We start from the raw sequence: 16,174 nt of genomic DNA on the forward strand, positions 1-16,174 counted from the left end.
TTTACATGGTGGGACTTGGCACCTGATTTTGATGCAGCGTCTTATAGAAGAGACAGTGTTGAGCTTCCAATCTTCCATTTAAGGTCATGAGGAGCAAATTATTAATGAGAAGGTGGTTAAGGGCAATGAAATATGAGCAACATAACTATGGAAAAACAATTTCAGGTGACTGAAGCTGATGAATTCTTAAACTAGAACTTATCGTTTTATTAATTGTTTTTAACAGGTATTGGCCTGTCCCCCCAGCTTATTTAACTTATCATTTTTATTATTAATAAAATCTAGTAGAGGGGGAATGGGAGAGGGTTTCTAGGTGCAACGGTCCTTTCTCCTTCGAGAGAGGGTTGGTGCCTCTCACACGACTATTGACGAAGAGGTAATCTAGTCTAATCCATTTAATTAAAAACAAAGTTGCAAGTCCTTCTTAATTTGTACCAATATTTCATGATAATAACAAATTCGTCATCCAAACAAAATTAAGACTTTGTTAAACCAAGGGAGTACCAAGATTAAATGTTCAGAATGTATTTAACTTTACTTTTTATAAGCCCATGACTTTAATAGTTTCAGAATTTGAGTTTCTTCTAGTTAAATTTGTGTTCTGATTAAGTATGCGATTGAACCAATGAAATTCTTCCATGAAAAAAGCTTGATGAACAAGCGAGCTTTCTCTATCACTGAATTTTATATTATATACATCACAAACATGAATTTTTAAATGTCCATGTGTATGACCAAATAAATGAAGAAAATATTGGACAAGTAAATTGACTAGTCTCTTTCGTCTGCCTTCCATTCTAGCGTCAAATATACTAATCTAGTTTGGAGGCTGCGCATATTGAATTAATGGATTAATCACCAAATCCTGTTCTTAACTTAAACGTTTATTATGAGAATCCTAATTCACATGTGCAAAGGACGTCTGACCAGCATTGGCAACCGTACAGGCGTACAGTACATTTTCAGGTCTACTTTGGTGGACTGAGGAAAGTTTGAATTTAATTCATTTTGTAAGTGGCCAGTTAATATTATGGTTTAGTGATATTTCTCTTCATTTGTAAGTGAGGAGTTTTAGGTTCGATTCTCGTCAAAAGCAAATTTAGACCACATTAGTACTAAATCATTGTGGGGCTTAACCCACTTCCCTACATTCTTAATGCAGATAATATCGTCTGTTAAAATATATACATATATATATATATATATTCATTTTTGTAAGTGATATGACAAAAAAGAAATAGACAAATAATAATTGATCCAAGTGGAGAAAGAGGCGTATAAGTTTACTGATCCGATCATTTCTTTGTCCAGTTTTCTTTTTTGCCGCCTACAACACATGCCCTTTTAAATTAAGTCTTTTTCTAATTGCAGCGAAGCAATGAAGAGCAAATGTTTACAACTTTACATGTATCTAATTTAAAAGTAGAAGAACCAATGAGACACGATTACATCCCGCAGGCAACTTGCATCACACATGGAGGCATGAAGAGCAACTAGACGGGCAGCACCTCTTACGGGCCGTTTGATAACATTTTCTTTCTAGTTCTTGTTTTTTATTTTCACTTTTTAATTATTTTCCCCTTCCAACAAAAAATATAATCCACACTATTACAAGCAAAAGAAGGCACATACAAAAAAGAAGATGACCGCATCTGCTTGCCTTCCGACGCTTCTTCCTTTTTTTTTTTAACTCGTTGCCTAATCCTAAATAGAATATGACGACGTAGGGATTTATTAGTAAACATATATAATACCTACTGAGATATGCTCAAATGACATAATTAGCATCTATATAACTGTTTGGATTAAAACTTGATTTTTTGGCCCAAGGATGGAGTCGGCCCAAAAGGAGGCCTGGAGGAATAGAAGATCAAGGCCCAGCCGAAACTTGGGAAAGCAGGAAAGGGCCTTTTCTGACTTGATACAATTCATAAGGGCCACTTGCCTACCTACCCAAGGACCAAGTGGTGTAGACTGATCAGACTGCACAGCCCATAAAGTACTTTATGGTGGCATTACATGTAATAAAGCTGATGAGTCATCACCCTCAGACCGCATTCGGGCAAAGCTGTCGCTACAGGAGCCAAACCGAGTCGTCTATAAAAGGAGGAAGAGAAGACAGGAATAAGGACACTCAATCAAACAAACAAAAGCACAAACTCTGCTCAAAAAGCCAGATTTGCCTTTCAAAACAAAGCTGTAATCAGCCCAAGCCTTCATCCCTCGCGGGATAATCTTTTCTCCCAACCTCTGTAATAGCTCTGCTACCTTGTTCGAACTTGTTGTAGTATCGATTCACCTTTTGTATTCTCCTCTCCCCTCTCCCCCTCTAAGCTTTCAGACCTTTGACAGAACTACAAAGATAGGGACCTGCAAGACGATCAGCCTTAATTGATAAGGTTTAATCTTGCCCGACTTGCTTTGCTCTGTCTTTGTCTTCTCTTTCTTTAAAGTCTAGCAATATGTTGTATATTTCCAATTATATGCAAGTTGTTTCTAGCAAAATCACGATGACAAAGCTTTCTCAGTACTTGGATCCGATTTGAATATATCTTCAGTGTTTAAATCAGATCCAAGTCCTAAGCCCTTAGGCATGTAAATCTGATTAGTTTAAAAGTCATTGGCCTCAAGGCATAAAAAAGAACTTTATGTGGACTTAACCCATCCACGACAATCCTTGATAAACGAGAAGTCCGAAGTTACTTGGGGCGCAAGTAATCGACCTACCTCTTGGTTTTATTTCTATTATATCATGATTATCATAGAACGCTTAATTATGGAATGGATTCTGATAGGAAGCCTCAAGGCCTATACCTAAGGCCCCACAAGGGCACTTATTTGGATTCATTCTATCCTGCGGTCTAGGTGGTTTGAGTATAAGAACGGACTCTAATGGGAAGCCTCAAGGCCTACACCTAAGGCCCCACAAAGGCACCTATTTGGGTTCGCTCTACCTCTCAGACTCGGATAATCAAAAATATAATAGTTATAAGACTCCGACAACCATAAAGACCAAATATAATATGCTCAAATACTGGTTTAGTTTAACAGGAAGCCTCAAGGCCTAGACCTAAGGCCCCACAAAGGCACCTGTTATATCTAACACGGTTTCTCGGGCATATGCATATTCACAACTAAAACGTGACATCCATTCGACATCTGCCATGCTGAAGATGGCAGTGGCACGCCTGAGCACTAAAATGTTAACCTTGATTGTGAGCCTCAAGGCCTACACCTAAGGCCCCACAAAGGCACCTCTCTAAGTTAACGTTGTCCTTCTCTTTCAGCCTTGCCCGAAGAGTCTTGGCCGACGAGACTTGCCCGACAAAGCCCGACAGGAAAGCAGAAGTCCGACAGCAGCCCTCAACCGGCGCCGAACCTCCAGGGGAGCTGTGTGCTCGTCGGCCAGGAAACATCCCTGACGGGAATTCCTGCCACGAACATAGTTTTGGCACGCTCGGTGGGACCTCTGATCAGAAGATAGAGAAACAAATATGCCAGAAGACTTACAGACCACGTTGTTTCAAATGCTGCAAAGATTGGAGAAAGCCTCCACAGGCTCTAGAAGTAATATAGATGTGGTTCCTCCCAAAGGCAAAAGACATAGAAACAGCCAGCCAGACGAGATGGTCATAATCAACCCTGCATTTCCCTTCTCAGAGGCCCCTATAAATATGCTCAATATGAGATGGGCGGAGAAAGGAAAAGGGAAGGTTACAAGGGAAGAAGAAGAAAGACTGGCCGAAAAACCTACAGAGAGAATAATCAAACTGCCCGAGTATCCAAAGGCTGCCATAATCAAGGGGATGGTTATGTGTAGTAAATTCCAGTGTGAATGCGAGCTCGAGGTTCCCTCGGCTGGAGTCCTCATTGATCACGAGTTAATCAGGAGGAAGGAAGAAGATACAAGAAGAGAAGCCCGCGAAAAGAGTAAGCAGGCAACAAAGAAGGATACTTCCCGAAATGTTTTTCAACGCTTAGGAGGTGATTCCCAACCCAAGGCTTTGTCAGAAGTGTTTCGAAACCATGAAGCTTCTGACGAGGCAGAAATGGAGGCCAAAATCCAGAGAGGTGCAGATCATCTTCAGAATGGCTAGATGGAGGGGGAAGTCAAGAGAACTGATGGGATAGTTAATCCCGGCAGAAAAGGGAATCCTGCCCACCTCGGGCGAAAATGGTATGTAGTCGGGAAGAACGGACAGCCTACCAAACCGATGGGAGCCTCTATGATCAGGAGGGTTCAAAGGCAGCACAAGGCCTACATGAACTCTTTGAAGACCCCCACTACCTCCGAAGCCTCAAAAAATCAAAAGTTGGAAAGAGCAACATTTGGAGGTAGTAGCCAGCTCCGTTGGCGAAGTAAGCAGGAGGTAGAGAAAGCCAATAGCAAAGCAGAGGGGGTGGGGGATCATGTGCTGCAGAGCCAACATCCTGGGAAGTATAGGATCTTGAGAAGAGCTCAAGAAGATCTGATCATGGTACCAACTCCTGGGTGGAAGCCAGAACCTATTCACATGGGAACTGTTGCAAGACCACTTTCTCTGCCATTGATGGATCCCTTTGGTGAAGTTCCAAAACAAACGATGTACGAGGGCATGGGTCAACCACAACAGGAAGGGATACCAGAACCACTACTTCCAGCCGATGCGATGGCCTGGTTAGATGAATTCATGGACCAAATTGGGAGCAAAAAGGAGGATGTACTCGAGCCCAGTAATTTCCACATCAACATGGCATATGTATTATCTGCCACGTTTGGTGCCAGACCTGATCAGCCTGCTACTATGGAGGGTGATTACTTAACAACGGAGCCAATGATGGCACAAGTCAATGTGGAAATAGCGGAAGAAGAAGACTCGGGCAAGGCTGAGCCCTCAGAAGCATCCAAAGGTGGTCCTCTAAGGATTTACACAGACGATATGGTGTTCAGCCGCCCGAGTATTTCGTTGGCCAACCATCTGAAGCCTATATATGTTTCAGCTCACTTGGAAGGTGTGCCCTTCAAAAGAATTTTAATTGATGGAGGAGCAGCTGTTAACGTGTTACCGGCCAAGCAGATGAGGAAGATGGGGAGAGGTACGGAAGATCTTATTCCCACGGACCTTACGGTCTCTAGCTTCTCAGGTGCTATCACTAAGACTCATGGGATATTACCTTTGGAGGTGGACTTAGGATCCAAAAAGATAATGCTGGCATTCTTTGTGGTGGACTGCACCTCCACCTACGGAGCCTTACTCGGAAGAGATTGGATCCACCAAAGTTTAGCCATACCTTCCACTCTTCATCAACAAGTGGCTGTATATCATGAGGCAGGTACTGAAGGACCAGGTTTTTGGGAGATAGTAGAGGCCGAATCACGGCCATTTCTCCCCACAGCCAATGTGGCGGAAGCAAGTTTCTACAACCCCAATGTAGGAATCTTGAAGTGTTCAGGAGCTGAAGAGAACGGCCGCCCTACCAAGGTGACGGCCCAAAAGCTTCTGGAACAAGGAATGCTCCTTACTAAGGAGGAGTGAGATAGACCCTGTCTCATACCAAATTCCCTACACCATCAATGACTGAACAAAAGAAGAAAGATCAGGTCATGGCAGTCAGATCCCTGATTAAAAGACTGTTGGTATATGGGAAGGGAATAAGACAAGAAAAGGAGCAAGAAGAGCAAGAATGGCAGGAAGAAGCTTCAACCAGCCAGCATGGAAATGAAGAGGAATCTTGCAGTAAAGAACTGGATAGGGCCATTCAAATGGCCGAGTGCATATATGATCTAGATGGGCCAGACGACTTGCCCGAAAGCCCAGAGTTGGTCGAATTTTTATGTGCAGAACCTGATAAGCCATCACCCGAAGTTCAGGATCCTTTAGAAGCTATTGATCTAGGCACGAAGGAGGATCCAAGACCAATACAGATCAGTGGTTTGTTAGGGGTTGATGATCGGGCAAAAATTATTTGTCTTTTGCAAGAATTCAAAGACTGTTTTGCTTGGCATTATACCGAGATGCCAGGGTTAGATCCAACCTTGGTGGAACATAGAATGCCCATCAAGGAAGGATATAAACCGGTCAAGCAAGCCCCACGAAGGATGTCAAAGGAAATAGAAGAAAATGTCAAGGAAGAGATTAAGAGGCTAGTGAAAGCTGGTTTTATCAGACCAGCTAAATATGTAGAGTGGTTGGCCAACATTGTACCCGTTTTAAAAGCTGTAACAAAAGTAGTACGATGTTGTGTCGATTACAGAAATATTAATGGTGCTACACCAAAGGATGAGTACCCCATGCCCATGGCTGATTTATCCATAGATGCAGTAGCAAAGCATAAAGTTTTATCTTTTATGGATGGAAATGCCGGATATAATCAGATAAAGATGGCTCCAGATGATATTCATAAAACAGCTTTTAGGTGCCCTGGTCATATGGGGGCATATGAGTATCTGGTCATGCCATTCGGGCTCAAGAATGCTGGCGCAACATATCAAAGGGCAATGAATGCCATTTTTCATGATCTCATTGGCCAGAGCATGGAGGTATATATCGACGACATCGTGGTAAAGTCTAAAACAGAAGAGCAGCATCTAGTAGATCTCAGGCAAGCATTGATAAGGATGCGGATCCACAAATTGAAGATGAATCCAAAGAAGTGCGCATTTGGAGTAAGAGCAGGCAACTTCTTAGGATTCTTGGTGCATCAGAGAGGTGTGGAAGTAGACAAGAACAAGTCTCGGGCAATATTGGAGTCACCTCCACCCACCAACAAAGTGCAGCTTCAAAGGCTACTAGGCAAGATCAACTTCTTGAGGAGATTCATTGCCAATTTAGCGGGCAAAATCCAGTCGCTAACTCCTCTACTAAGATTGAAAGATAAAGAGAATTTCGAGTGGGGGCCGACCCACCAGCAGGCATTTGACAGCATCAAGGCCTACCTAACTTCTCCACCAGTGCTGGTACCACCTCAAAGGGGAAAGCCCTTGAAGCTGTATATTTCTGCTTCGGAAAAATCAATTGGGAGTTTGCTAGCCCAAAATAATGAGGGTGGAAAGGAGCAGGCTGTATACTACCTCAGCAGGATTTTGACCGAGGTAGAAACGAGATATTCTCCGGTGGAGAGATTGTGTTTGGCTCTATATTTTACTGCCAGCAAGCTAAGGCATTATATGTTACCTTTGTCACGTGCACATTATTGCCAAAACAGATGTGATAAAGTACATGTTGTCAAAACCTATGCTAGCAGGAAGGATTGGGAAGTGGATTCTAGCACTGTCAGAATTCAGCTTTCAATATGTACCCCAAAGGGCAGTCAAAGGCCAGGCAATTGCTGACTTCTTGACCGAGCATCAGGAACCTCAAAGTGAGGTAATCAATATCCCGGGAAGTTTGGAGGTTACTAGCGTTTGGATCCCACCAAGAAGTGATGTTTCGGGCAAAGAAGATTGGATCCAGCAAGAGATAAGAAGAGTAACGGGCCTCTGGATTACTCCTTGGAAGCTGTATTTCGATGGATCCCACACTCAGAATGCTGCAGGGGCTGGGATCGTGATTATAAATCCTCAAGGGGTTTATCATTATTACTCATTCCTGCTCGATTACCAAGAAAATACTAATAATCGGGCAGAGTATGAGGCATTGATTATTGGTCCAGAAATCCTGTTGGATTTGGGGGCAGCAGAAGTAGAAGTCTTTGGTGATTCAGAGTTGGTAATAAACCAGCTAAATGGCGAGTTCAAGTGCAGACATATCACTATGGCGGGGTACTATATGGCAGCAACACAATTGTTGAGTTTCTGGGAGTCTGAGATATCAGTCAATCATATTCTTAGGGGGTCTAACTTAGCAGCCAATGAAATGGCGCAACTAGCCTCATGAGTGCCAATACAGGAAAGAAAGTATGGAATAGATGTCGAGATCCAAACAAGAAACCTTCCTTCCATCTTAGACAGGGGATTTAGTTTGGATGTAATGGTTCTAGAAACCAAGATGGAAGATTGGAGGGCACCTATCATTCATCATTTGAAGGATCTCTCTTCACCTACAAGTAAGAAGAATAGGCAGCAAGCAACCAAATATGTCTTATGGGCGAAGAACCTGCTAAGAAAAACCCCAGATGGATTACTGTTAAAATGCTTAGGCCAGGAAGAATCCATGAGAGTGATGGCTGAAGTACATGAGGGAATATGTGGAGCACATCAAGCAGGGACAAAGATGAGATAGCTACTCAGAAGGTACGGTTATTTCTGGCCCGACATGGAAAAAGACTGCAAGTCTTATGCCCGCGGTTGTGAAGAATGTCAGAGGCATAGACCTCTCCAACACGTGCCTTCAGTGTCTTTGAATCCAGTGGTCAAGCCTTGGCCGTTCCGAGGATGGGCGATGGACTTCATCGGGCAAATTTATCCAGCTTCTAGTAAAGGGCATACTTTTATAATTGTAGCAACGGATTACTTCACCAAGTGGGTGGAAGCATCAGCAGTAAAATCCATAACTTCCGCCGTAGTCAAGAATTTTATCGAGACCAAGATCCTGCACATATATGGGGTGCCCGAGACTATAGTAACGGACCGTGGGCCATCTTTTATTTCAAAAGAAGTCGAGGAGTTTGCGAGCAAGTACAAGATAAAGATGATCCAATCCAGTCCGTACTACTCTCAGTCAAATGGGCAGGCTGAAGCTAGTAACAAGATCCTGGTCAACATTATTAAAAGAATGGTGATGGATAATCCAGAAAAGTGGCACGAGATGCTGGGGAATACGTTGTGGGCATACAGGACTTCTAAAAGAGCAGGAACAGGCACAACTCCTTATGCCTTGACGTTCGGGCAAGATGCAGTGCTCCCCATGGAGATCAACGTTAGTTCCGTAAGAATTCAGAACCAATTTGGGTTACATAGTGCAGAATATATCGAAGCCATGTGTCAAGGTATTGAAGACCTGGATGCAGCCCGAATTGAAGCCTTGAACCAGATTCAAGAAGGAAAGATAGCTGTTGCCCGAGCTTATAACAAGAAGGTGAAGGTAAAGTCTTTCAAAGAGGGAGATTTAGTATGGAAAAAGTCATCCCGCTGGGAGCTCAGCTTCGGGGTTTTGGAAAGTGGAACCCAACATGGGAAGGTCCTTTCATTATTAGTCGAGTCTTGAATAAAGGAGGATACTACCTAGCGGACCTCGAAGGAAATGGGCAGAAACATCCCATTAATGTTAGATTCTTAAAAAAATATTGTCCTACATTATGGGATGTTAGGGATTGTTACATTGAAGAGGGGGCAGAGTGAAACAGGATTCGGGAGTCTCATGTGCAGTGTTTTTAACATTCAAGGAAGGCAGAAAGATAGAAATTGCTAAAATAGTATTTATTTCATGTCGACAAATTGATGAAATTTACAGAATTCCAATCCTACGTATTACATTTAATTCTCTCTGAATATGGTGGTGTCTTCAGCTGGTTTCCCGATGTCTTCAGGGATGGAATCCAATCGAGTGATCGGGTTGTGCGGCCAACATGGGCCTGGTAGAGGATCCTCCGACGGGGCTGTCACCATATGTGATGGTGAAGCCTGATTTATCGCCGCAGCTTGCGGGAAGACAAACCATCAAGAGGAAGCCGCCTGACCAAGGGAGTTGGAGATAGAGGGGCGGTTGACCAAGGGTGTTGGAAATAGCAGTCATCAGGTGAAACCTCATTTTCTCGCGAAAGGGGAGTTTTAGGAAACTCCACTCAAAACCTGAGGAACCCATTTCTCAGTTTCTAAGAGGAGACAAGAACGCTCAAGATGGATGGAAGTTGAAGGCCAGAGCCAAAGGGGCTTTGGTAGTTTGATAGGAGAAGTCCCGAGCTAGATTTTATAGGGCCCAAAGGACAGTTCAAGAGTCGTGAGAAGAGCAAGAGGCACCGGAAGCACAAATTCCCAAGAACGGATATGCATGCATGCGGGTATTCAATCAATGTCGACGCCTGGGATTCCAACCTTCACATTAATTGAAGGGGGCACTGTTTGGATTAAAACTTGATTTTTTGGCCCAAGGATGGAGTCGGCCCAAAAGGAGGCCTAGAGGAATAGAAGATCAAGGCCCAGCCGAAACTTGGGAAAGCAGGAAAGGGCCTTTTCTGACTTGATACAATTCATAAGGGCCACTTGCCTACCTACCCAAGGACCAAGTGGTATAGACTGATCAGACTGCACAGCCCATAAAGTACTTTATGGTGGCATTACATGTAATAAAGCTGATGAGTCATCACCCTTAGACCGCATTCGGGCAAAGCTGTCGCTACAGGAGCCAAACCGAGTCATCTATAAAAGGAGGAAGAGAAGACAGGAATAAGGACACTCAATCAAACAAACAAAAGCACAAACTCTGCTTAAAAAGCCAGATTTGCCTTTCAAAACAAAGCTGTAATCAGCCCAAGCCTTCATCCCCCGCGGGATAATCTTTTCTCCCAACCTCTGTAATAGCTCTGCTACCTTGTTCGAACTTGTTGTAGTATCGATTCACCTTTTGTATTCTCCTCTCCCCTCTCCCCCTCTAAGCTTTCAGACCTTTGACAGAACTACAAAGATAGGGACCTGCAAGACGATCAGCCTTAATTGATAAGGTTTAATCTTGCCCGACCTGCTTTGCTCTGTCTTTGTCTTCTCTTTCTTTAAAGTCTAGCAATATGTTGTATATTTCCAATTATATGCAAGTTGTTTCTAGCAAAATCACGATGACAAAGCTTTCTCAGTACTTGGATCCGATTTGAATATATCTTCAGTGTTTAAATCAGATCCAAGTCCTAAGCCCTCAGGCATGTAAATCTGATTAGTTTAAAAGTCATTGGCCTCAAGGCATAAAAAAGAACTTTATGTGGACTTAACCCATCCACGACAATCCTTGATAAATGAGAAGTCCGAAGTTACTTGGGGCGCAAGTAATCGACCTACCTCTTGGTTTTATTTCTATTATATCATGATTATCATAGAACGCTTAAGTATGGAATGGATTCTTATAGGAAACCTCAAGGCCTATACCTAAGGCCCCACAAAGGCACCTATTTGGGTTCGCTCTACCTCTAAGACTCGGATAATCAGAAATATAATAGTTATAAGACTCCGACAACCATAAAGACCAAATATAATATGCTCAAATACTAGTTTAGTTTAACAGGAAGCCTCAAGGCCTACACCTAAGGCCCCACAAAGGCACCTGTTATATCTAACACGGTTTCTCGGGCATATGCATATTCACAACTAAAACGTGACATCCATTCGACATCTGCCATGCTGAAGATGGCAGTGGCACGCCTGAGCACTAAAATGTTAACCTTGATTGTGAGCCTCAAGGCCTATACCTAAGGCCCCACAAAGGCACCTCTCAAAGTTAACGTTGTCCTTCTCTTTCAGCCTTGCCCGAAAAGTCTTGCCCGAAGAGTCTTGCCCGACGAGACTTGCCCGACAAAGCCCGACAGGAAAGCAGAAGTCCGACAGCAGCCCTCAACTGGCGCCGAACCTCCAGGGGAGCTGTGTGCTCGTCGGCCAGGAAACATCCCCGACAGGAATTCCTGCCACGAACAATAACCTTATCCCGGTCTGGTCCAATGTGAGATGAACGTATAATTGTGAAGTCAACTCAATCATCAAATTATTGATTATAAGTTCATAACCTTGCCTAGTCCCATTTTGACGCAACAAATCTACTAATTTTTCCAATCCAGAAGCTCATTTTCTTGCACAAGCTCATTTTAAAGGCTTTAAGTAAGGGATCAAGTTTATGTGTCTTGAACAACAAGAATGGTCATTTTCAGTTAAGTCCACGGACATCGCCTACCTTTCTGAGGTACAGGATGTGGTGGTATCATGGGTCTTTTTGAGCAGCTTAATCCAATCAAAGTTATTAAGTCCATGACCGAACTTCTGAAATATACATATTAAGATCCGCCTTACTCCGGTCCTAAAAAATTTGTGATCCCACATGGTTGGTACTTTTCACTTCAAATATTTGTTCCTGTAATACTGCCAGGTACTCTGGTGCAGTTGGAAGACAAAAAAAATAAATAAATAAATAAAAAGGGTTTATATTATTACATATGACGTATGAAGGCATTATTGTTGTCCTAAAGGTAGAATTTTGCCGGAATGAGAAAACAACCTAATATTTTTTTTCTAAACAAGTCAAATGTTCTAGAAGAAGATCATATATCATAGGTGTAGGATAAAATTACTCACATATATCCAGCTCCAGCTAAACAACCCGACTTAACTAGCTAATAGATTCTCGTTTTCATCGCATGGACCATCCTACAAGCCTAAAATCCACACTAAACATGTACAGCCAACAAAAAGAATCAAACTCCCGTACACACATGGGAATCATTGCTATCCCAAAACCCTACATCACCATTAATCATCTTATTAAACACCAAATAATCGACAAATAATCATTTTTATTGAAAAAAAATCTTAAATAATTATTGTTTGATGAATGATAAGATTATTACATTATATTTAAATTACAAGATCTGTGATTCGAATACAGACGTTTTGAAAAAAGTACACTACTCTAACCAATTTTATTTGAGACAAATCCGCCTAAATAAAATCCTTATCTAATCCTCAATAGAAATTTTTTACTTTCCTAGTGGGCTTCCACCCTCGTCGTTAGTCAACCTTCAAAACTCCTTGCTGTACAAGTCCACACGACTCATTCAAATCCTTCATTTCATTCCCACTTTGCCTTTCCTCTGCACAAACCTCATGGAGTAGCGCCAAGCCTTTTTTTTTCTCGCCTTCCTATTTTTTCTTCTCTTTCGAGCAGCAAATCCAAATAACTCACGAGTCATGAAATACACCATTCATGCAGTCTTGCTATGGACGCTCAGCTTCCTCCTGTTGTCGCAGCTGATCACTGCGCAAACCACACCGCCTCCTCAGCCGAAAACCAACGGCTCAAGCTCGCCGAAATTCAACCTCAAGATGGCGGTGGTAATGGTGGTTCTCGTAGTTGCATTCTTTATCTTGGGCTTCCTCTCCGTCTACACCCGTCAGTGCGCCCAGACCCGCCTCCAGGGGCGCGTTGACCTCGCCCTTCGAAACGGCTCCCTCATGGCGCGTGGCCTTGACCCCGCTGTCATCGAAACCTTCCCTGCTTTCATATACTCCGACGTCAAGGCGCTCAAGCTCGGCCAGGGCGCTCTGGAATGTGCCGTATGTTTACAGGAGTTTCAAGACCATGAAACGCTGCGTTTGATCCCCAAGTGTGATCACGTATTCCACCCCGATTGTATTGACACGTGGCTTCTCTCTCACTCGACTTGCCCTGTTTGCCGGGCTTACCTGGTTCCTAAACCCGGAGAAGAACCGTACACTTGGGTTGATCCGAATGAAGAGGATATCGAGTCGGGTCAATCTGACACTGCGCCGTGTAGGGCAGAAGCATCACCACCTTCGCTACCGTCGCATATGCCACCCCGCCAAGTGTCAGTTCGGATAGTGGAAGATCAAATCAAAGAGGAGGAATCTCCATCTCCAGCACCTCCAGTGTTTATTAATCTGGTGAATGGAAGTGAAGCCTACAATCAAAGAGGCCCACCTCGGTCTAGGTCAACGGGTTTTGGACCGCCTCGGTCGAGATCAACCGGGATGCGATTTACCAGAGTATTATTTCCACGATCACATTCGACCGGACACTCGCTGGTTAAACCGGGTGAGAACGTCGAAAAGTTTACACTAAGGTTACCGGACGAGGTACGGGCTCAACTTGTGAATTCAGCCTTGATTCGTAGCAGGAGTAACAACGTGGCATTTCCAAGGGCCGGCATTGTGAGAAAAGATATAAGAAGTGAGAGTGGGCGTGGAAAAAGCCCCGGTTTGTTTGAGCGGTTTGACCCAAGTTCGCGGTCCAACCTGTCGGGGAGATCAGGCCGTTGGGCTTTCTCAATGTTGCCGCCTTTCGTGTCTAGAAACGGGTCTGTTAGGAACCAAAGTGGTGATAACGACGTTGCAACCCAGTCGGCAGCCGAGCCATCGGAATTGATTAGTGCACCGTTGGACCATATTGGCGGCGATGAACGGTCAACTGATACCTTACGGCCAAAGGATCAAGTCTAAACAAAGGAATATTTTTAGGTAGTTTGAGTATATTGAAATTTTGTGTACATATCCTTTTAATATTGAATTGATTGTCTTTGTGTTTATTCATTTCAAAAGAGTGAAAGAGAATACGTGTAAGAAAATGATGAAATGGATATAATTGTCCATTTGTTGTGACAAAAAATTGAATACAGATGCCTTGCTAACTTATGTTTTGTTGAAAACAATAATGTCACTTTTGCTCCATCATTGTTATCATGTTAGAAGATATTATTGTGAATATATTAAAGAAGAAAAAGAATAAAAATATAATAAGTTAGAAGGGACATAAAGCCAAATCCTATTAAAAACAAAAATCAATTAAGACAACTCCTAAGAGAAACGAAATTTGGAAGCCCCGAAAGATTATGAACAAAAGCGGCAAAGGCACACGGCGAACAAGAATCTCACCAATGAACCCCAACATGATCAATACCATAGTTTGTCAAACAATCTACCACCTGATTTCCTTTGTGATAAATGTGAGAAAATCAAATATGCAAGGGAGATAGAATGGTACAACAATTTGCCCAATCAACCAATAAACGCCAAGGCACTTGAGAAGATCCATTAGAAAGGAAATGCATTGGCAAACAAGAATCACCCTCAATCCAAAGCGAATGCAACCTCCTCTCCAAAGCCATATAAACAACATGAATAGTAGCTTTAAGTTCCGCCTCCAAGGTAGTAGCAATGCCAAAACATCCTGCAAAGCATCCAAGACAATGATCTAAGTGGGCACATAAATTACCACATAAATCAACCATGCCCGGAGAATCACGAGCTGCACTGTTACATTTAATTTTAACTTGAAAAGCACAAGGAGAAAGTCAAAGAACCTTATGAATTCCATGCTATCAAATCTCGTTCCTAGATTTCACTATTGTAATTTACGAATTATGTGTTCATGATATTTTATATTGTTGTTGTGATATATTTTAATTTTGTTAATTTTAGATTTTTAGTTAACTAGTTACAAAGTTTGAATTTTCGCCATTGGTCATTTAAAATCCATAGGACCTTTCAGGATCAAACTTAGTATTTTCAGATAGAGCTTGATCTAAGAAACGCATAGGCGAAAGCCTTCGCGAACAGAGTTGTGACGAGGGAGAAATAAACAAAGAAAGCAGGGATATTGCGGTAATTATGACATTCTATTTATAGAATGTCCCAGAATATGGGACAAGGGGGATTCTAATGTCAGGTGCGGTTTTTTTATGGTTAAGGGTAAATGAGGAAGTTTGTAAGGATTAGGGAATATAACTACTTGCATGTCATTTTTTTTTGTTATAATTATTATTTTTTTATTATAATTATCATAAACTTTAAATAATAGCTATATTTCTATATGAGATCCCAATTTTGGTTACTTTTCTAAATTTTCCATCAAATAGTGGGTGGTTTTAGTAGTTTGTGGGGTGCGTATAAAGTACCCAATTTTAATTCATCACATTCATTTGCTCGTAAAATGTTAATGACTTGTTCCTATTTCCTTTTCTGTTTTTTTTGTTTTGTTTTTCAATACAATTAAATTTGGAGATAAGGAAAATTAATAGTGTTGCTAATGTCACCCAACATTTGTATTTCTTCACCCCCACCTTATTTATTCTCACCCACGACTAAAAGTTGAAAAAAAAATGAAAATCCTCTTTTCTCACCCACCCTGATTCCTAAAATAACCTTATTGATGTATTTTTTAACAAATAAAATAAAACAAAAATTGAAGGAATACTCAAAGAAGCCAGTATCTGTATCCACTTAACTGACACGACAACTTCAGAAGGACATGTTCGCAGCTTCACTCAATGGAAACACCCCTCTCTCTCCTAAGTTCTACATTGGACTATGAATGGCCAACAATGATGGATTCAAATTCTCTCTCTACTTTCTCTATCTATCAGTCTTCTCCTCTTCCACTAGTACAAAAAACAGTCGCGCAAAAGTCGTGAAAGCTGGGTTTGTGTGACGAAGAAGTAACCTACGTCACACAAACGGTCTTTGAGCAACGATAGTAACTACATCGCGTCACGCAAAAGCCTTTTGCGCGACGACAATACCTTCATTGCACAATAGGTATTTTGCACG

General features: G+C 42.2%; 1 protein-coding gene across 1 annotated transcript; it reads left to right on the plus strand.

The window, feature by feature from the left end:
* The first annotated feature begins 12,709 nt into the window (after nucleotides 1–12,709).
* On the plus strand, nucleotides 12,710–14,158 carry LOC126602196 (RING-H2 finger protein ATL38-like). The gene has a single exon (XM_050269030.1). The coding sequence runs from the start codon at nucleotides 12,800–12,802 to the stop codon at nucleotides 14,066–14,068; it is 1,269 nt and encodes a 422-aa protein (XP_050124987.1). The 5' UTR covers nucleotides 12,710–12,799; the 3' UTR covers nucleotides 14,069–14,158.
* The last annotated feature ends 2,016 nt before the right edge of the window (nucleotides 14,159–16,174 follow it).

The sequence above is a fragment of the Malus sylvestris genome, chromosome 15 (genome assembly GCF_916048215.2).
Source record: "Malus sylvestris chromosome 15, drMalSylv7.2, whole genome shotgun sequence".
Classification (NCBI taxonomy): Eukaryota; Viridiplantae; Streptophyta; class Magnoliopsida; order Rosales; family Rosaceae; genus Malus; species Malus sylvestris.

Excerpts from the sequence above, each read along its gene's own strand:
- LOC126602196 (XM_050269030.1), top strand. The coding sequence starts at position 12,800 with ATGAAATACACCATTCATGCAGTCTTGCTATGGACGCTCAGCTTCCTC.